The following is a 22004-nucleotide window of genomic DNA, read 5'->3' as shown; positions in this document are numbered from 1 at the left end:
TTCAGTAGCTTCTCTAATTTTGTAGGTCACTCTGCACAGAATGATGCATTTACATTTTTTGACAACCAATCAGCTATTCTATTTGCTTCCCTAGTAATGTGCCACTTGTAACAAAGTCGCTTTCAAAATGGATATTCTTATCTTGGTAATTAGATAAGGCATTATCGATCCATCAGATCTATAATATTTTTTCTATTTATTTTTTACTTTTTATTTATAGATAATTTTTAATTTTTTTCTATGATATATATATATAACGTTTTGTAATGTTTCTTTTTCTTATTATTTAAAAAATTTCATATTTTTATATCGTGTTGTATTGTATCACATTTTCCGATTTCATTTCTATACAACCTTAATAATCCTTTTATCCATATCAATCTCTTCAGCTCTTACACACTTCTTTTGATCTTTAGAACCATGTGTTGAGCATGAGCATAAAATAAAGATAGGAGAAGAACAAGCTTCTCTATGAAATTTGTTACATACAATACAAAAGAGCTACTATTTATACTATCCCTATGCTAACCATTTCCGACCACGTTTCTAACAAACTTCCTACGGGATTAATTGTACTATATGCAACTATAACACGTTAACTCTTAACTCTATACCATTAGCTAGTTGGTAAAGTAATAGCTTACACAAGTAGCGGGTCCAAAAGGATGATTAGCCATATTGGGTTATCGACTAATTCTATGCAATAATCCAGTAATACCGAGGATACAAGCCTTATTTGAAATATTTAGGTGTAAAGTGTTTGTAGGTGGCTTTTTAAATTTGTCGTCAATTCTAGGGGTCAACCCTAGACAAGCAATGGAAACTGTCAAGTTGAAGTATGGTAGGGCAGAGGAGATTTTCGGTAGTGCAGTAAAATGAGTAGAAATGGAAAAGCTCGCATACATAGTAAAATGCACAATAGAATACCAAGGACAAAGCACTCTATTAGGCCGACACTCACATCGAGAGTTAAAACCTAAGTGAGTAAATAAGATTAGATATTCCAGTAGTCTTAACTATAAACAATAGATATTTAGCACTCTGCACATCAATCCATATACTATAGATACTAAATTAATTAATAAATACAAAACTATAAAGAGATTGCTCTTATCTTACTTAAAACGTCTTGTGATCTTCAACCAATTATGTGGTGCAATATAATTTCGCAAGTAAGCGCTATAACTTGTTTCTAATACTCTACGACTTAGTTGAATGAAGCCTTCACAATTTCAACCTTGAATTTACGGGTTCAAATCTCATCTCCATAGAGTTGCATATATAATATATACATATTGTATATTCCCCTCAAGTTAAAACTTGATGAAAATCAATCATGCTCGATTTGAGCACTAGATAGAAGAATTTAGGAGTAGGTAATGCTTTAGTGAATATGTCAGCAACTTGTTATTTCATGGAATAACGGATTTGTCGTGGTACAGAGAGCAACTTGGTTATTACAGTAGAGTGGAATGAGATGTGGAAGATCAATTTGTAAATCCTTAAGGATGTGGAAAGTCCACTACAACTCGCATAATATAGAAGTGGGCTGCATGCTATATTCTACTTCAGCAAAAGAACAAGACATTATGGATGATTTCTTTTAGGAATAATTACTATTTATCTTCTGTATTTATCTATATTATATTAGTTATCCTCTTGACATTTAAAAAATATTTTTTTATTCTTCTATTTTATAATTTTATACTAAAAACTTTTTTCTTCAGAATTTTCGTTAAACAACAGTTAACTAGATTTAGTTTTATACTATTTACCTCTTGATTTATGGTGTAATATACAAATTGCCGCTAAGTAATTTATTTATTATACTAAAACCCCCTCTGTCTAATTTTTATATAAAAATCAATTTTAATGTTTGTGCAATAATATAATTAGTGTTCTTTAATTATTCTAATTTTTAATATAATCAAATTCTAGTAAAATCTAAATATCTTAAAAGTACTTATATTAATCAAAATATTGAAAATTCATATAATTTAACTTTAAATTGTTAAAATAAAATAGATAGTATTATTATTATTAATTTTATTATAGTAGAATTATGATAGGTCCAAATTATTTATAGATATTTAGGGTATTTTAGAGTTTTAATGATATATTTCTATATATAATATGGTGAAAATATGTGTTTTTACTTCACTTAAGTCTAATTGTCTATTTTCAGGTAATATTAGCAAAAGAAAAAATTATGAAGAAAAATACTCAAAAATGAGCTTAATTGGATATGTTCGTATCAAGGCCCAAGATTTAAGATACATAAACCTACTATTTGCTGTGCTAGTCGAAAATTACGAGGCCCAGGGGGTATTTTAGTAATTTTGTATAATTATAAAAATTTGTATTAAGAGTTATTTATGGGATAGTACTTAGTGGAGATAAAAATACCTATATTCTTATTTATTATGTAGACTTATATTGGTATGCTTATCTTTAGGAAGACTTACTTAGAGGATGACTCTTCTATATATATATTTTTGCAAACCTAGTTCTAAAAGAGAGAGGAGAGTCTTCTCCTATGAGCTCTCTGCTACATCTCCCACTTACACCTGTCTATCATTATTTTCTCTATAATTCTCTACAGTTCTTCATAAACATTTAGTTTTAGTTTTCATTGTTCTTTTGAGATCTAAGGAGCTTTTTAAGAAGTTGAGAGTGAGGACCAATCATCTTCCTACTTGAAGAAATTCTAGATCTAGAGAGAGCTTTTACTTTATTGTTTTATGTCTTTCTATTTAATACTATGATCATTGAATTAAATATATTATGTTATTTTTCATAAATGTTTAGTTTAGCATTTTTATTTATGTATGAACCTTGTTATTTATTTATTTAATGAGTGATTTCTTTAGCTTCATATTTTTATTAGTTTTAGTTATTATTGTCAGTTAATCATCATATTAATTTAATGATAATAATTGTTATGAAAATATTTAGGTTGAATGTATTAGAGACACTATCTTTACTTCAATCTATGTTGGTAAAAATAAATTTAATTGCATCATTAGCTTGAGTAATTAAAGGATAAGACACATCACCATTTCATTCATTAGATCTAGACTTAAAGTAAAACAATTAGATTATTAAGTAAATGGCTAGGCTAAATATTGTATTTGGCATATAGTTTTCATACATCACATTATTGCATTTTTATTTTATAGTTTATTTAATTTATTTTATGAATATTATTCTCTCAAAAATACTGGTTTAGAGTGTTTAGATTTACATTTATTGTTTTGTGTTGATAATTGGTCTTCATAATAAGTGGCTTCATAGTTCCTTGAGAGATCGACCTCGAGATGAATTTTTCGTTTTACTATAAGAACAAGTCGTGCACTTGCGAGTACTAATTTAAACAGATCAAATTGTAACTTTGATAAGAAGTTTGAGGATCAAATTATATTTTTTTAATCAATTTAGATACTTATTTACATTAACTTTCAAAATGCAAGGGGATTTTAATGCAATAAATAAAATATAGGGGACAATTTGTATATTACATAAAAAAATTAAAGGGCGAATAGTATAAAACTAAACCTAATTAACGATTTCCTAATAGAAATTCTAATTGAAGGGATTTTTAGTATAAAATTACAAAATAAGAAGGTAAAAATATATATTTTTTAAATATTTAGAGTAACTAATATAATATAAAAAAAAAATATAAGAGACAAATAGTAATTACCTTTTCTTTTATTTTCCATGAAACCAAGGTTGAACACAACTAAATCCAATAGCCTATTAGAGACTTTCGTGTATGAGAATAAGTTGCCCGATTTGCATGGTTGTAGCTTTCAAGTTTCAGTGTATTATTTTTAGCAAATACAAAACATTATGTTGAGTAAATAAATGAGTGTATTCCAATGAATTTGTGAAAGAGTATGAACATACTGACTGAATGATTGAACAGTAATATTGATGTCAAATGTTATCAAATTTAAGTACAAACATCTTTAAACGAGTCTCTTATATTTGTTAGATTCCTAAGAAGATTAACGGTGTGGGATAACACTGTACGAGAATTGCTATAGATTTTAGCAAACAAACTGCTTCCACTGCTATTTAACAAAAGATTTGTGATGGAATAGCGATAGAACAAGTATTATGAATTTTTTAGATTTTTTGCGATGAACAATCAACAGGTTCGTCATTATTCTGTTGCGATTATTTCGTCACAATGGGACTAACGACAATGGCCTATTGCTAACAACCCCTCTCAGTAGATACCCAAATTTCATTTTGCATCAAAGGTGAATCAGCTAGCAAACAATTCAACAACAGCCACATGAATCGCAACCTCAAGCATGGAACCCATTGGTCATACTCCTTTTTGTTACTAAGAAATATATACAAACTACAAATTTTCACTTTGTGAAAAAGGAAGAAGTGATAATAAAGGAGCAAATGCCTAATTATGTACATGAATACATCACAGTTCATATGGCAGAAGACAAGATTAGGGTTTAGAAACTTTATTTTTTACCTGCTTCAGAAATTACTTTCTGCTCACTTAATTTGTCTTCCACAATAGGACAATAAAATTAAAGCAAATAAATAAATAAAACACTAATGGAGCCTCCAGTATAGCTCAAGTACTTCTCTGGCAAACATATAGGAGTATCTGGCGTCTGTGACTAAAATAAATACCTTTTCTTACTTAAAAGTGTTTTACATTTGGAGCATCACTACAAAAAGTAGGAAATTATAGAAATTTGGCCTTCTACCAGCCGTTTGCTTTAAAAGGCTCCTAGCATTAAAACAGCATTTATACTTGAATATTAAATTGCAGTAAATCGGATTAATACCATGCTATGAGACCTTTGAACTTTAGTATATTGCAGGAGACCGTGTAGACGGGTAAGCCTTACTGTATGAGGCAACAATTGATCTACTACATGGAATCGACATTTCCCTGAGACTGGGCATGAGACCTTGCAGCCCCTTCTTTCCATCCTCTTTGACGAGCCCTCGACTCCCACAGTGCCGTCAATTTCTTTTGTGCTGCTAATGTAGCTTCAGATTTTTCCCTTGCTTCTTCACAGGTTTCCATACCTGAATTGCATTTGTCTGCTTCCTTTTGATACTGGGATGTCATTTTCTTAGCCTCAAGCAGAGCCATGTCAGCATGCCGCTGATTCTCCAAAGCTTCGGCTTCCCGCAGCTTCAATTCCTCTGTCAGTAGGTCTGCAAAGTTCTTTTCTGTATCTTCACTGACCCCTGGGTCATGCTTTGCACAATCTGCAAATCATATACCAACTGCAATATGAAACCTTGATTCAAGACTGCAAGCATGCTGAACCCTAATGCCAAACCTTGAGTAAAGCAATACAGAAGTTTGAAAAAAAGAAATAATTTAAGCTCTATGTCCACCAATTCCTGTTCTTTAGAAGCCAATAATTATCCAGAATGCAACATGCCATTGAAAAAAATCATTAATCAGACCTAAATATCTTGAACTAAGACATCCAAATTTAACCTGATCCATTCACATGTGTGATGATTCCATATGCAGGCAAGGAGGTAAAGCAAAGGAATATATGAGAGAGGGAGACATTCTGTATAACTGTTAATTTAAATATCATTTGTAATATTGCTCGAGTTATCACCAAAAGATGGGAGTAGAGATACGTTAGGAAAGTAGAGCCATTTTAATCAATTTTGAAAACTAAAAGTGAACAGATACAAGTTCTCACACAGATGATATTTTTTATGTCTCCAATTAGTGAGGGAATATGTATGACTACATCCTTTACTACATGCATCTAACAGCTAAGGCCAGGAGGAGTTGCTGTAATTTAAGATTTAATGTTAATCTCGACATTTGTGCCAAAGTTTGACAAAGGCTAATGTAAATTTCCTCAAATGACTTGCAATCAAAAGTTATTGATGCATCATTAACAAAAAACAAATTCTATGTGCTGGAAAGAAAGAGTACAGATGTCTCTTCCACTTCTATTTGGCAGTCAGAAGGCAAAAAGAAAAAAGGAGAAGAAGGAAAGAATGAAAGAAAGAAAAGGGAAGTGCTCAAGTTATTCAGTTTTGGCAACGCAAGTGAACATTCATAATGTCTAAAGTTAAGACATGGCAGGGAAACTAACCTGCAAAGGAAGCATTGCTTAAGCCTGCATTGAAAACAAAGAAAACAAATCCATTATTGATTATCTAACTGATTGAACACTCGCACAGAACTTAGAAATCAAACAAATTGGTCAAGAAACAAACATGCATTTATGAACACTTAAATGTCTAGTTACCAAGAGATAAAAGTCAGAACATGCATATGTTTATGCATATGTCACAAAGAGGCCTGTTCTCTTCTCATTATGTAACAAACTAAGTACTTAACATGGGTGATTCCAAGGATTCAATTCTTCAACAAAAGTGTGCGTGGTATCATCACACTCATCTGTTATGCGCGGGATTATGATTCTTATCTGCTATGTCAAAATTACAACTATATGGATGCACTTTCATAATGGTAATGAGGCATTCGAAGATCTGAATTTTCATATTAATGACTGAGGCAAGTAACTAAAAATGGCTTATAACTAAAGTGTAGAGGAACTCAATCGTACTAAGGCTGTAGATTAATTGTTTAACCAAATTGCGATTGTAGGCGATCATGGTGATAATTTGACTGGCAATAACAGTGGAAAGAACCCATCTAAAATCTACCCTTAATTGAAACTCTAGAGAGTGGTGATATATTATATAATCTTAACTAAAATTGTGCTTAATAACAATTGTGATAACCACCTATTGAACATGTTCTGGTTTAACAAATAAACTACAAAGCTCTCAATTTTTAAATAATTTGGTTCCTACTACATAGAATTTTAGCATATCTAGCGTTGGATCTGAAATTAAAACAAAACTAATCAATAACTGTCTTCAATATCATAAATTCCTTAATCCTATTAGAATGATAAAACAGATAAAACCCAACATTTGTAAGAGCAACTAGAGCAAGAAAATACTAATTTTTGTAAGGTAAAAATTAGAAAGAAAACAGAGAAAAAATATATATGGGATCTGGGTAGATCTGAAAAATGTAAAAGAAAACAATAAGAAATACCTTGAGGAATGGAAAGAAGAGGCTGAGAAGAGCAATCACAAACACAAGGAGAACAAGTGTTATAAGAAGAAGAAGAATGGCTAACTGCAGCTAATGCTTCCTTGAAATGCCAATAGAGAGGAGGACCCAGTAAATATCCGAACAAGCAGAGCCCCATTAATCCCAAACCCACCTTCACCACTCCCGCTTGGTTCATCTCTCTATCTCTCTCTCTCTCGATAATAATTTCAATTCGATCGAAGGATTATCTTGGCTCTTGATTAGATCGCTACTAGTAGTAGCAGGAGTAGTGAGGGTTTAAACCTGTAAAAAAAATTGAATGAAGACTATGAGAATTAAACAGAGATTGTGGATCAAAGTCACAGCAGATCGATACTCTGAATGAAATTTTAATTAATAGAAAAGAAAAAAGAAAAACAAAGAGGTTTAGTTGTCGGTTACGCGGCTTGACTCTTTTCTTTTTTAATTTAATCTTTTTCTAAGGCAAAAATACATATAATTCTCTGTACTTTTTAGTGCAATTAAATTCAAAGTACTTCAAATATACTTCTAAACCTTTAAAAACAGAATTTGATAAAAAGAACACCTTTAAAAACAGAATAATTATATTTTTGTAGCTATTTTTTAACTAATAATAATAATAATATTATTATTATTATTAATTTTTCTTTGTTAAAGTGAATGTAAAATTATTATTTTAAGATTTTATCTATTAAAAAATATAGCTGGTAATTATTTAAAAAAAATCATGAATTGAAAAGAGCTATAACAGTTTCTTTTATTACCTAAATTAATTGGGTCCATGGTATTACACAATGAAATAGATGAAATTATTTTAAAGATGTAATTATTTTACTTTTTAAATTTTTAAAAATATAATTATACTACTTTCATATTTAAACATTTAGTTATATTTCGCCAAAAGTTCATGAGCTTCTACATACTTTTTTTGTCTCTTTTTATAAAATTAAAATACTTGTTTAAACTAATTTATTCCTATTATATTCTTTTAGAAGTTATTTATATATATCAAAAGAATAAAATATACTATTGAAATACCTTATAGAAACTAAGAGAGGAGGATGAATTGTTTATTTAATAAAATTAATTTTAATTTAAGAAATTTTACTTTAAGAAACTTGAGTATTAAAATCAATATTAATAAAAGCAATTAAACAATTCAATATGAGAATGCAATTAATAAAATAAATATAAGTAAATATAGAAGTTTAGAAAAGAGAAAATCAAATACAAAAATTTATAGTGGTTTGACTAATATTACTTATGTCACACTCCTTAAGCTTCATTTGAAAATTTCACTATCAATGATCTTTGATGAATGCAAGATTAAACTCAAGTGTTTTCAAGTTTACACTCAAACTTCTTATAAGTGTTTCAATGACTAACACTTAAGTCCATATATTTTTATATGGCTAACACTCAAATATTTACTATAGGGCAAACTTAATCCTTTTCTAACCCAACTTTACTTACTAAGAAAGTTTTTAGAAAATATTAAAAGATTTTTCTAAATAACCCAATCAAGATTCAAAATTAGAAAGATATTTTAATGGTGTTATAAGAAAATCCAACTCACTCTCTATTAATATACTCAAGAATAAACGTAAAGTAAGATCACTATCCTCACATAAAGAGTTTCAATTTAAATATGTGAGTTTCAATTAAAAGAAGGAAAAACAAGAGGGTTTAATAATAATATAATCTCACATTGGTGTTTGAAAATATTTCTTACTTATATATGCACTTTGAAGAGCTAAAAAACCTTTGTATTCCATATTCCAAATGAGCATTTATAGCACTAAGTAAAAACTAGTTTTTATCCCCTTTAAAAGATGAAGTTATAATTGTTTAAAGGGTGTCATAGGCACGAATAAACTTTCACATACGTGAAAGATGCAACAACTTTATTTTCTTTACTTCGATGGCTCTAAAAGCTAGTATGCTAAGTGTTCACCTCCGTGAATAATTATTCATGGGCATAAAACGCCTTATTCATGGCTATGAATGTAAGTTCTGTCAATTTTATGTTCTTTATTCACAAGCATGAATTTTTATATCATAGGTTTAACAACTTCAGAAATCAAAATCTTGAGCTATACAATGCCAAATGATGAACCATTTTTCTTGTTGGAAACTTTGATAAATATAATACAACTTTTTAATTTTGAGAAACTCCTAAATCAACCATATCCATACTCTCAAAAACCAAAATATTTTGTTGCTTGTTTAGTCGTGATAGTTTGGACATGCTTTAGTATATCGGCCATTGTGCCTTCCATACATCTTAGATTGATACAAGACATTTTGCATATGAAACTAGACTTCTAGAGCACAAATATAAAGAAGGGTATTTCAACTTCCTCTTGTAGAATTAAAGCCACCGTATCTAATTGACCTTATCTTTATGGATCTAGTCGGATAGCTTGAGCATAATTTATTTAAATATTTATAATTCTATTTTGATGGTTCTAAGAAATTATACCACTTTATGTTCCTGAAACTAGACTGATGTAACTATCCATCTATGCATGATTACTCTTGTACATTTAGGATATATGCCCTAAAGATAATGAGTTATTTTATAATGTGTTTATTTGTACATCATTTATATTGATGGTATGTGATTATACTAAAAGCATTATTCAACTCTTAATGGTATGATTCGTCGTGGTATTATCAAGGTATAATCAAGATTGTTAGAGGTGAACTCCATAAAATATAAACTTCAAGTAAGAGAAATTATAAAGCGAATATATAATGATGAGATTCTATTACATATGTTCCTAAACTATATACATAGTTGATGTTTAATCAAGAATTAGATATTGATTATCGAATATTAATCAAGCACTTAAGACTGTCTCATAAGGTTGAAGGTTGGGAATCTTGAGATAAGCATATATGTGCTTATTACAAGAACAAGTTCATTGAATATAATCCTATTGAGTAGTCCATATGGAATTTACTCCAAGTGTCTATAGACAGTACTTTAGTGACATTCATATATGATGTAATCCTTAGACTTGAGATAATAACATATTATCTTATACAAAGATTGCTATACTTTAACACTAACTTATATCCTTTTAACTATAGAGTGATCAGAGGATAGTCATTCCCTATAGTAAGAGTCACATGAAAATAATGAGCGATATTTTTCAAGAGTATTAAGTCATGGGCCCTTATTTTGATGATTCTTAATATGTTTTAATATGAAAATCCTTGACCAAGATTATATAAATGAAGAGAAAAGCTCTTAAATTTCTAAGACTGTCAAAAGTATAGAAATCTTCTAAAAATTATTTATGTAAGAAAATATAGGAGTATTTATGGTAATGGTGCGTAATAGAGAGTCATATCTTGGTGACATGTGGTTTTATTTTGTGAGAGAAGTGTTTTAATTGGGCCATAAGCCACTCATTGGTTTGAGCCACCTTCTTTGTCACCTAGGCCTATACTACATGTCTCTTAAATAAAGGTTAAAGAGGGATAGGCTTTCTCCTTAAACAGGGTCGTATTTCAAGCTTGTCAAGCCATATCTCCATCAAGTACCCAATCAGATGATTATAAACCTTGTCAATAGCCTAATATTATCCGACAAATGCACAAGATAAATTTTAAAATATTATTTTTTTAATGATAATTTTAAATACTACAATAATTACATTGTAAAGTACTGATGCATCTACATCTGTTACATGTGCCGATGGAAAGTTGATGTGGCAGTCCACATGTCAATTTTTTTATAGAAAAAGATCCCATATCATTTAAGTGGAACATATAAGCACTTATTCTTTTTTTTTATTTATTCTCTATTTATTTATTTTTATATCTATTTATTGCAAGTTTCTCTCACTTTCTTAGCAAACAAGCACAAAAAGATCCAATCTAACATTAACAATAAAAACAAAAATATCTTTCATCTCTTGTATAAGGTTTATATTGCCATCTTTCATTGTTGGAGATGGCTATTGCATCCGTTGCTTCGACTTGTGTTACTGTTGGTTTTCCTATCCGTTATTGTTGTTGAGTTCCTTAATTAAATCTCGTTTCCTTCATTTTCTGTTTTTATCTTTTATGATTACTCTCTAATAAGTGTAGGTTTTTGAAATTCATTTCAATAGATAAGTTATCAGTTCTTGAAATTGATTCCTAATTTTTGGTAGAGATGGATTGTATAGATTCTTGAGTTTTTGATTATTTACTTTGGTGATGGATTTTTCTTTATTGGGATGATCTTTTTCTTTTTATCTTTCTTTTAACTTTTTTCAAATGGGTTTTCATGGGTTGATTTTTTTTTTTTGGGTACTTCTCTTACCATATCTAATATGCAGCTTACTTATATCTCATGATTGGTGACTATACTGAGGGAGCAACGACTATACAAATTTAAATTTTTATGGATTTTAGTTATTATTAGATTAGATTTAAAAGAAAAAGAGATAGAAAAAGGCAAAGGAGAAAAAATGAGAGATAAAGAATAAAGTGGGAAGAGAGAAAATAAGTATTATTAATGTATCTTATTTATAAATTTTGTAATAAAAAAGTTGCCATATGGGCTGCCATGTCAATTTCTTGTTAGTGCATATAATGAACAATCATCGTAGAGAGTTTTGGTGATATTATATTCGTAGTTCAAAGAATTTATCACCATAAATTGAAGTTTAGAAACTTTACTCTCTTTGGGAATAGGTAAAAATAAAGGTGGAAAAGAGACGGAAGAGGAAAATAAAGGGTGGTTATAATTTTCTCTTTCTGGAAAACAAGAGAAATAGAAGAGAATTTGAAAAATTAAAAAACTAATCACCTGAACCAATTGATATATAGTCAACCCCACTTTGGAGGTAAAAAACGAAAATTTTTTCCTTAGGCATTTTTCCTCATCCACTTCTTTCCCTAACAAAAGGTCACTGCTAGTAGCTCTAAAATTTAGGGACCACGACAGTAATTTATCCCGTGGCTGAGGAAATGGGCTGAAAATTGGAGCCTAAGCCCGTAACGGCAAACCACCGTTTTGAAGGTAAAAAAATTAGAAAATGACTAGAGATGCAAAAACGGGACTAACCGGACGATCTTTAATCTTATGATTTAAAAATCCCTGCAGAAAGCAAGCAAACACAACAATGGCATTCGAGATGCCATACGATCAAATAAAAGAACTACAGATCTCACTACGTAAAGAAGCAGGACTTGCATCTTACGACCCAGAAGACCCTTCGCTTCCAAACTTACCCTCGCTTCAAGATGCAATTTCCGAGCTTGAACCTTCTCCTTCATATCTTCGATGCAAGAGCTGCAATGGAAGATTGCTTAGAGGGGTTAATTCTGTCATTTGTGTTTTTTGTGGTAGACAACAGAATAAGGATGTCCCTCCTGACCCAATTAAGTTTACTTCTACATTTGGTTGCCGTTGGTTTTTTCACTCTCTTGATTTAGATGGATCGGTAAAGATCAAATTTTTATTTATTTATTTGTTTTTTATTTCGTTTGAAGATGGGCTAATTTTAGATTTGTATGTAGGAGATTGGTTTACATTTTGAAATGTGTTTTGGGTTTCTTTAGTTAATAAATTGGTAAAGCTTGGATCTTTCTGAGACCTATTATGGTAGCTTTGAAGGGCTGTTTTTGTTTACCAATTTTGCTAGTAAAAAGATGATTTCTTTTACTCTATATTAGGTCAGAATTGATTTTTTATGCTGATTTTCTTTATCATTATAGCTTTATGCTTTGTGGTGGACTGGGAATTTAATGAGAAGTTGCCCTATAGTATGTTTGCGAGTTTTGTGTGGTAGTTTCAGCTTTTCTTTGTTCTCTATTTCATTTTACCATTTCAGGGAAGCTCTTGTGTAATGTCGATGTTTCTTTTGTTTAATGCTTTTTGTATAAAGGATGTCAATTTGCTGTTTCATTTTGTAATCCTGTGACCGGATTTTTGTTTCCCTTCTTTCAGCATAAACTTGAATAGATTTTGAGACTCTTCAACAACACATTTTTGATAAATTTAACATCCTGTTTCATAGGAGCTTGCGACACCTTCGGCAGAAGCAAATGAGTCTAACAGAGGACAGAATACACCAGAAATTCATATTCCTTTGTCTGATCTTTTAAATTTAGAAATAAGATGGCCTTCTGAGCCTGAGGAATTCGAGACTAGTGCTTTGGAAAAGAAACCAATTCAGATGCTGAATTTTTCTGGAATTGATATTGACAATTATTTTACTGAATCTAAGTTAGATTCTGTTTCTACATCCGCTGAAGGACAATTTACATTGAAACAACATGAGGATGCTGCTGAAAATAATGCCTTTCAAGGTCATGAAAATCTTAGCTTGTTTGAAAGTGTTGAGCCTTCTGAGACAGCTGCAAGGTCCAAGAAAGATGAAAGTGGTGACTCATTTTCTGGTTGGGAGGCTGATTTTCAGTCCTCTGGTGCTAAAACCCAACATCAGAAATCCAATTTTCCTGATCCATTTGTGGGATCTTCTTCAGTTGATCTTTCTTCTCACATGGATGCTCTCTTTGGACCTGGAAGTAATTTATCTAATGAGAAAACAAAAGAAAATGTAACTTCTGCATCCAACATGAATGACTGGTTTGAACGTGATACATCGAGTAATGCTAATGCTGGGGTAGCTTTCCAGAATGATCAATTTGAAGTACCCGTAAGTGATAATCGTGACGGAACAGTAGGGAACACAGGTAATTCGTCTTCTATGAATGTTGATTGGGTTCAAGATAATCAGTGGCAAACCTCCAGCAGCAGTAGGAAGGCAACTGATAATGATGAAAATGATGATTCATTTGACACTTGGAAAGATTTTACAAGCTCAAGTAATGTACAAGTTCCTTCTAATAATTCCTTGAAAGGGGATATACACACAGTGCCTTCTGTTGAGCAGGGATCAGAAATAAGCTTCTTCAGTGGAGCTGATAACTCAAAAGATATTGATTTTGGTAGCTTTTCACAGCCTGATTTCTTTTCAGCAACTTTCAGCAATCAAAATGGTTCTGCAGAAATGAGTACTATGGTGCCAGAAAGTTCTGTTTCAGATAGGTACGTACTCTTAGACTACTATTTTTATTCTGAATCAAGTCTTACATAACTTGTACGCCTGCTTTCCAGATATAGGCTGCTATATTTGGTTACTGCCTAACTGCAATGCCTGTCTATATCCCTTTATTATGCTGAGGCTATGTTATAAATGTCTTAATAGTAGCTCCTGTCTTTTATTTCTCTTTTTCCTCTGAAACTTTGTGATAAAGCTGATGCGGGGAAGAATGAGTTCGTACCAATGAGAGACATGATATGATATTATTTATTAGTTATTACTTTTGCTTTGATGTTCCTTGTCTTGGCTTGACGTGATCTTTTGAGATTCTGCAATTGGAATGCAAAAAGAATGAATGTAATTAGTTTTTTACTTGGCAAAGAGTTGGAAACTTTTTAAGAGAGTTGGTATCAAGAAGTGTGGTTCTAGACCTTGGAGCAAATAAGTTGGCTTGGTTATAGGAAGGAAATTATGTTGCTATATGGAAATTATCAATTCAAGAACATGGTTGAAGCTATTATGTCCACATAATCATGCATTGTGCTTGTGAAGACAGCTTATACAAAATGGTGTTGAGTGATTGATATTTCCAGGTTCCTGCAATATATTTCATCATTTATGCTGAAACTTGAATTGGCAATCATCGATTTCTTACTCCTTGTTACTAAGTATAATTCCTTTTTCACCAAGCGTAAGATTGGTAGGAAGTAGGCAAATCTATATCTTCGTTGCATTTTTACGTCATATAATATTTTCCATCTGCCAGAAGTTTTACAAATTACCTTCCCTGTTTGTATGGCTTCTTTCCTGGTTGCTCAGTAGTTACTTTACTTTTGAACTTCTTCTTGGTTTCTAATTGTGAATCTAATGAGAACAATGTTTTGAATACGGGAATTTTTCTCAAAAACTATTTGGACTTCTCAGGCATTTGGACTACGTCTGTCCATATTGCATTACTGAAAATTTTTTTGGTTACCTCTTGAAGCTAACTTTCTTTACCCCATTCATTTAGCAAAAAGTTGGAAATTCTTGCTTTTGAACAAAAACATTTATTGTATTATATATTGCATGTTTCAGGACGGTTACCATGGATGGAACAGATGGATGGTTTGCTGAAGAAGCTGAAAATAGCAAAAATCTTTCTACTGGAAATACAAAGTCAAAAGCCAGTGATGTAGAGACTTTGATGTCACAGATGCATGATCTCTCCTTTATGCTTGCAAGCGATCTTTCAGTACCTCAAAAGAAAGATCCACAAACAATCAATCCTTTTGGTTCATCTTCTAAAGATTAAGTTCCTTTTATTCATTTTTTTTTTTCATGTAAATTGTTGTGTTTTTGAATCACAATTTTAGTGTTCCCATCTGCATCTGTATTCTTAGTATTGTTATCGTTTTTCTTAGAGAGGCCATGTGGCATATTTTCTTTTAAATCATTTCTTTTAATCCTACATGAACTCTGCCCTGTATTCAGGTAATTATATAATGGATGAGGCGGCTTGTCTTTATATCTGGGTTTTCTTCACAGAAAATTTGTCTTCCAATTTGTGATTGAAGATCTGATAACAAAAACTACTGCAGGTAAAACACTACGTCCTTTAGACTGCCTGTTGGCATATTTCTTTGGGTCTGCGTTCAGATTTCAACAATGGTCTGCACACTTGCACTGCTATTTAACGAAAAAATCCACGTTGAACATGCGAGATCTGCACCAGATTATCTTCATATAGGTTTTCCTATCTGTGTATTATATGCCCGTGCAATATTAATGATGTTCATACACTAGAAAATTGTTTCTGTCCTCTTTTAAAAGATCTCAACTTGAATGTAGATCCTATGTGAACAGGCCATTCAACCCCTCAAAAAATCTATTTGCTAAGGTCCATAATCAAATAAACAATTAAATGCTAAATAGTAAAGCTACTTGTTTGTTTTGAGGTAATGAGAAAGGAACTGGAACATAGACTGAGAAAAATAAGGGAAGGATCTCTCAGTTTTCCTCCATGGAAGATGGAAAGAGAGAACTAATTGGAACTAACTTTCTTCTTGATAAACTACGGATAGTATAAGAGAATTATGATTGTCACTAATCGTTTCATTTCTTAGTTTAACTTCTTGTCCTGTCTCTTAAAATTTTTTTTGATTGCAAAACATGGTTTTATGGTATGTATTCTAAAGATGATGTACTAGTTTAGCTTACAAAAAACCTACTGTATTTAACACACAGAAACAAAATGTACCTTAATTGCTTAACACCCCTTCAAACAGGCAATTATATATTCTATACCATGTATGTACTGTTATTCTCTTAACACCTTGGACTGTATAAATTGTTCATTGAGTGGCTGAATCTATCGTCTAATGAACACCCCTGTGCCCGATCAGCTGTACTGTTGTGATCTAGGCCCCCCTGCTGCTCTAATGAACACCCTGTGCCCGATCGTCTGTACTGTTGTGATATAGGCTCCCCTGCTGCTTCAGTGTTGGAAAATATCTGCTATAAGTGCTGCATCGTTTGTTCATCATCCTGGAAAGGAAAATCACAGGTAAGTGTTAACAGTAAAACAAACAAAGGAAATTCTTGTAGCAGACAGAAAGTGGACTGTGCATCAGGAATTGACACAGGTCGATGACACCATGAAAATGAGTCTAAATAGACTGAATTTCATGGATGTAATCAGCTCTATCGCTATAGCCTGTGCATATTATTGGATATACTTGTTTAATTACAATTTAAAACCCAGGACCCCTCTTATAGAAGAGAAAGAAAAAAAAAAGGTCTGTTTTAAATTCTGCAAGTGTGTGCATGTTCATTTATCTAAGACCGAGTCTATTATAAAACTGACATGAAGAATACTAGTGAAGGATGCATCACTTGATTTGGAGGAAATGCAAAATCGTAGCCCCTTACATGCCCTGCATTGAATTAATATTAAAACATCTGATCATACACATAAGAGCAAATAAAATATTTGAAATGCAGCAGTATAGCTAACTTTGGATTTGCATATAGCCTATTGTAACACCAAATTATGTTCTTTAACTTCTTGGGTCCTCTTCCGCAAGCCTTCCAGCTGTAGCAAGTTCTTTAAATATTCTTCCCTAGACTGCTTGCTGTGACGAAATAACGCTCCACCTTTTCGCAGCTATACTTCAATCCCTCTTCATTGCTTATGATCTTTTGGACTATAAACACAGCTACCTGTACAGTCAAGTATCTAAACAAATTTACTGAACTTTCAAAAGCATGCCCACATTTTCTACCTTGTTCATCAAACGATATACACCAGATTTCAAATTATTAAAAAAAATATACTTGGTCCAGGATGCTATGCAAGCACAAAATTAAGCAACAATAAGGCCAGAGTCAGGGGTTCTTGACGGTATAGTGCTGTTTTCCATGTGTTTCAGGAAACAAGAAAACATTTCAGACTTGATAATGAAGTTGATAGCTCGTGGATCGTCATCCTGCAGAAAAAGGAAAGAGAACTCGCGGATGAAACTATGAAATTTTGGTAATAAAACTATGAAGTAAAAGATTGCTAAAAGGGCAGCAATGAGGTTGTCTATACATAATACAATCACACTTCTGAAAGCTTTAATGTTCTCAATTAGAATGTATGTTTGTTTTAACTCAAAAGTTAGAATTAGTAAGCGTGAACCAGAAGTACCTTCACTAGAGCTGCAATTACCCTCAAGCTGCTAATTCTTACATCACCATGATGCCTTTCCTCTGATTTGACATCAAGAATGGGTTGGAGATATAAGGGCATGTTAGCTGCAGAGGTTAAATTTCTATCATAAAAAGTCTCCGCTAATTCAAATTATCAACATTGACAGGGATAAACTTCGTTGCTCTTTTTACTGGCAGTCACTATTTTGAAAGATTAGAATGAAAAGGATTATCACCTCTAACAAAAGGCATCCTTGTGTCAGGGTGTGCTGCTATCCACTGCAAAAAAAAAAAAGAAAAAAAGAAAAAGAGAAAAATAGAAGACCCACATCAGTTTCGTATGCAGCATACCAAATTTAACCTAAGGGTGTTATTCAGATACAAACAGATGAAAGAAATTCTACCAAGTCTACCAATGGCATTATTCTGCGATGTTTACAAGAGTACTAGCTAATGGGAGAGATATATGCATAGCAACTGTGGCAATATATATATATATATATATAAGAAGAAAATTGAGAGGAAAAAGAAAAAAGAAACTGACCTCAAGTAAGTACATTGCCCACTAAAGTTAAGACACTTTCCGGGAGGTTTGTGGTAGACAAGAAGGGGTATACTAAAAGCACTTCCTGGAATATTGAACGGTTTTGATAGGAAATCAAGCAAATGCCTCAATCTTATGTATAACAGAAGGAAGTAATATTCTATACCTGTAACAGTACGGTGATAATATTAAATGAGTACCACAACCTTGGTGCCATTGCTTCACGAATCACCTTTTTCTGAGTCTGGAGCATGAGAATTGGATTAGCATTGCGTCCCTCAGGGTTTTTGTTGAAGAACAAAGACAAGAACAAACAGTTCAACAGTTAATAGAACAAGAAAGTAAAGACCAACAGTCAAGGACCGAAGGTTAAGGCCTCAGGTCTTGTCATCACAGGTCTAAAAGCTGAGAAAAGGAGCAACCTTTCTTCCCTAAGGAAGAAAGGTCACTTCTACCTTTCTCAGAATAGAAAAGAACATTTGACATAGAGTTTAGGGATCAACAGGGTAGCAATAAGACCGTTACCCTTCAATTGTATATAACAAAACTCTTTCATACATAGAAATCTCAGAATTCTAGCTTATAAATTCATCACAGATTAATAAAGCTTCAAATTACATTTTTACATGGTATCAGAGCAGGCTTGATCCTGTTATCACTTACCAATCCAAACCACAAAAAAAAAAAAAAATTCATCATGTCTCATAGTGATATCATAAAATTAACCAACACTATGTTAAAAGGCAACCAAAATTACTTTGAATGGTCGAGATCCGTCTACATCAGCCTAAGTGGCATAAAAAATTAGGCTTCATCACATGAACCAGAAGTAAGCCACAACCAATTAATCTGAACCAACCAACCAAAGAAGAAATGGAAGCAATGGAAGGGTGGCAGACGACAGACCATATGGTAATGTCACTACTCACAAATACCATGGAGCCTCAGATTGCTAGACTCTGCATGTTACTGGCATCGTCACAGGCCATCTGAAACAAGATGAAAGGCCTATATGGCCATGACAAAATTATGCTCACATTTTCAATTTGTAATAAGAACTGGCACAGATTAAACAAGAGACTCGGACAAGCACGAGTTATGTGACTGAGGTACTGACCAGATGGGAATAACTTCAGAGTTACCTCCCACCGACAACAGACCCAGAAGAGGCAAGAAGGAGAGCGGAACAAGATTTAGTGTATACTTACCTAGGGGGGCTCGATTCGAGCTACAAAGCTCTAAGGTCACAGATTCTATTGTCAAGCAACCTCCCCAAAATCGACGCCGTCATAGCCATCATCTAGCAGGAGACTAGACGCGCGACTATAAGCACAATTAACAGTTTCGACAACACAGAGAATAAGGCCTACATCTCCCACCTCTCACACCCTCGCGAGACGGCTCAAGCGAGAGGAGCGCCTGCCAGCATCGAGAGGTGCGACCACTGCAAGAAGCAGGGGCACTCTCAGGATCGCTGTTGGCATCTCCATCCCCATTTGCGGCTGAGCCTCAACAGGGTTAATAGAGGAAGAAGCGAGAGACGAGAGAAAGAAGAGAGAAGGAGATTTGGCTACTTAGGCGTCACAAACTCATCTAACCCTAAGGGTTATGATGAGGCGTTTGGATTGGGTCGGGAGGTAAGTAACGGGTTAGACTCTTTTAATTTAATCCGACTCGGCTCTAGCGACCCGACTGCAGCAACTAGGCTGACCCGGAACCGACCCATTTTGTTCAGCAGACCCGGCCCAGATCTGACCCGACAGAAAAATCACAACTTTCTCAATTGATTTCTCAGCTTCAATAAATTATTCAGCTCCAGTAACCCCGTGGGTCAGGTTTGGTATCTAAAAATTATGTAAATTCCTTAAATGCCTCTCAAAATTGGATCATCGACTCCGGGACAATGGATCACACGACATGGGATGCAACGAAATTGCAAAATTTTGCACCTACTAATTCCCAACATGTGATCGTTGCCAACGACGATCAAGCTAAAATCTCTAGTTTTGGCTCCTTAAATTTATTGCATAATAATATTCATGATATTTTTTTCTTACCGGATTTTAAATCTAACTTATTATTTGTCGGTAAGATAACTAAAACTCTAAATTGTAATGTTATATTCTCACCGACTGCAGTATTGTTTCAGGATCGAACCATAGGGAAGACGATTGGTGAGGATCGCTTTGAAAATGGCTTGTATTATCTCACAAACTCCACCAACCAGTGTCTTATCTCGACCAACCCTATCAATCAAGAAATATTGATACATCGGCGATTTGGGCATCCGTCCGATAGAGTCTTAAACCAGTTTTTTTGTCTAAAAATGAATTCTATTTGTTGTGACATTTGCAAATTTGCTAAACATACTATATTATCTTTCCTTGTATCTTCTACTATATCTGACAATATGTTTGAGTTAATTCACTCCGACATTTGGGGATCTGCTCCCGTCACTTCATACAATCACTTTCGCTATTTTGTTACATTTATTGATGACTACTCCCGCACTACTTGGGTTTATTTGTTAAAGGAAAAAAATGAGGTTTTTACCTGCTTCCAAAACTTTTTTAATTTTATTCAAAATCAGTACAATACCAAAATTAAAATTTTTCGCTCAGATAATGGCACTAAATACCTAAATACAAAATTTTCTGATTTTTTCTCCACAAAGGGAATTTTACATCAAACCACCTGCATTTATACTCCCGAACAAAACGGAGTTTCTGAAAGAAAAAAGCGGCATCTCCTTGAAGTCACAAGATCTCTTCTCTTTCAAAATAATGTCCCATATATTTTTTGGTCGGATGTCCTCTTGACTGCTGCCTATCTCATCAACCGATTATCCAGCACCAAACTCAAAAATCTCAGTCCTCTAGAAATTCTCAAAGACAGAAAAATAGAATTAGGACACATTCGAGTTTTTGGTTGCACAGCCTTTGTCCACATTAGACGTCACCACAAACTCGACAAGAGTTCTATCAAAACCGTGTTCCTAGGATATTCCTCTGAAAAAAGGGGTATAAATGCTATGACCCCTCCACTCACAAGACCTATATCTCTCGAGGTGTGTCATTTGATGAAAGCACCCCTTACTTCACAAATGACCCAACTACCAATCATGAGCCTTCTACTTTATTATTTCCATATAACTCTTTCTTTTTTTATAGTCCAATCCAGGATACTCCATCAGACAAGGAGCTAATCCCAGAGGCAACTACCGAGGCTACTTCTTCAGGGGGAGAAAATGTCACTCTCGAGGCAACTTCTTCAGGGGGAGAAAATAAGCCACAAGAAGAAGAAATTGCCTTACAAAGATCATCTCGACTAATCAGACCCCCTGCCAGGCTAAGGGACTATGTGTCCCATAAGGTGTCGTATCCTGTTCAACACTTTATTAATTATAATTATGTATCAAATTCATATAAGGCATACCTAGGCAATCTCACAACACACACTGAGCCCACCTCCTTTTATGAAGCTAACACCAACCCCAACTAGTTTAAGGCTATAGAGGAAGAACTTCAGGCTCTAGAAAAAAATGACACCTGGGATCTCGTCCCCCTGCCACAAAATAAAAAGCCCGTTGGATGTAAATGGGTGTATAAAATAAAATATAAGCATG

At 33.1% G+C, this 22004-nt stretch overlaps 3 protein-coding genes across 4 annotated transcripts; 1 reads left to right on the top strand and 2 right to left on the bottom strand.

The window, feature by feature from the left end:
- Positions 1-4649: 4649 nt before the first annotated feature.
- LOC8276185 lies at positions 4650-7549 on the bottom strand. Its single transcript, XM_002529287.4, has 3 exons — positions 7094-7549; positions 6117-6140; positions 4650-5256 (listed from the first exon to the last, which is right to left on the bottom strand). The coding sequence occupies exons 1-3, from the start codon at positions 7287-7289 to the stop codon at positions 4910-4912; spliced, it is 567 nt and encodes a 188-aa protein (XP_002529333.1). The 5' UTR covers positions 7290-7549; the 3' UTR covers positions 4650-4909.
- Positions 7550-12047: 4498 nt separating this feature from the next.
- Positions 12048-18398, top strand: LOC8276184. Of its 2 annotated transcripts, XR_007216744.1 has the most exons (6): positions 12048-12558; positions 13135-14168; positions 15241-15437; positions 15637-15743; positions 16548-16708; positions 17574-18398. XR_007216744.1 is itself a non-coding variant. In XM_048377182.1 (5 exons), exons 1-4 carry the CDS (start codon positions 12238-12240, stop codon positions 15711-15713), a joined length of 1629 nt encoding a protein of 542 aa, XP_048233139.1. In that variant the 5' UTR covers positions 12048-12237; the 3' UTR covers positions 15714-15743; positions 16548-16952. The 2 variants fall into 2 exon arrangements, 1 of the variants encoding a protein (XP_048233139.1); XM_048377182.1 differs by lacking the exon at positions 17574-18398 and having other exon boundaries at positions 16548-16952.
- On the bottom strand, positions 17085-18110 carry LOC8276183 (cell differentiation protein rcd1). Its single transcript, XM_048377183.1, has 3 exons — positions 18072-18110; positions 17834-17940; positions 17085-17630 (listed from the first exon to the last, which is right to left on the bottom strand). The coding sequence occupies exons 1-3, from the start codon at positions 18085-18087 to the stop codon at positions 17508-17510; spliced, it is 246 nt and encodes an 81-aa protein (XP_048233140.1). The 5' UTR covers positions 18088-18110; the 3' UTR covers positions 17085-17507.
- Positions 18399-22004: the final 3606 nt, after the last annotated feature.

Source organism: Ricinus communis, chromosome 7 (assembly GCF_019578655.1).
Source record: "Ricinus communis isolate WT05 ecotype wild-type chromosome 7, ASM1957865v1, whole genome shotgun sequence".
In the NCBI taxonomy this organism is placed as follows: domain Eukaryota; kingdom Viridiplantae; phylum Streptophyta; class Magnoliopsida; order Malpighiales; family Euphorbiaceae; genus Ricinus; species Ricinus communis.
Note: the sequence above shows the minus strand (reverse complement) of the source record. Positions and strands in the feature narration are given on the sequence as shown.

Excerpts from the sequence above, each read along its gene's own strand:
- LOC8276185 (XM_002529287.4), bottom strand. The coding sequence starts at position 7,289 with ATGAACCAAGCGGGAGTGGTGAAGGTGGGTTTGGGATTAATGGGGCTC. Across the intron at positions 6,141-7,093 it reads TCTTCTTTCCATTCCTCAAG|GCTTAAGCAATGCTTCCTTT; the intron begins GTATTTCTTATT and ends TTTTCAATGCAG. Across the intron at positions 5,257-6,116 it reads AAGCAATGCTTCCTTTGCAG|ATTGTGCAAAGCATGACCCA; the intron begins GTTAGTTTCCCT and ends TATGATTTGCAG.
- LOC8276184 (XM_048377182.1), top strand. The coding sequence starts at position 12,238 with ATGGCATTCGAGATGCCATACGATCAAATAAAAGAACTACAGATCTCA. Across the intron at positions 14,169-15,240 it reads GAAAGTTCTGTTTCAGATAG|GACGGTTACCATGGATGGAA; the intron begins GTACGTACTCTT and ends TGCATGTTTCAG. Across the intron at positions 15,438-15,636 it reads ACAAACAATCAATCCTTTTG|GTAATTATATAATGGATGAG; the intron begins GTTCATCTTCTA and ends CCCTGTATTCAG.
- LOC8276183 (XM_048377183.1), bottom strand. Across the intron at positions 17,631-17,833 it reads TAATTGCAGCTCTAGTGAAG|GATGACGATCCACGAGCTAT; the intron begins GTACTTCTGGTT and ends CTTTTTCTGCAG.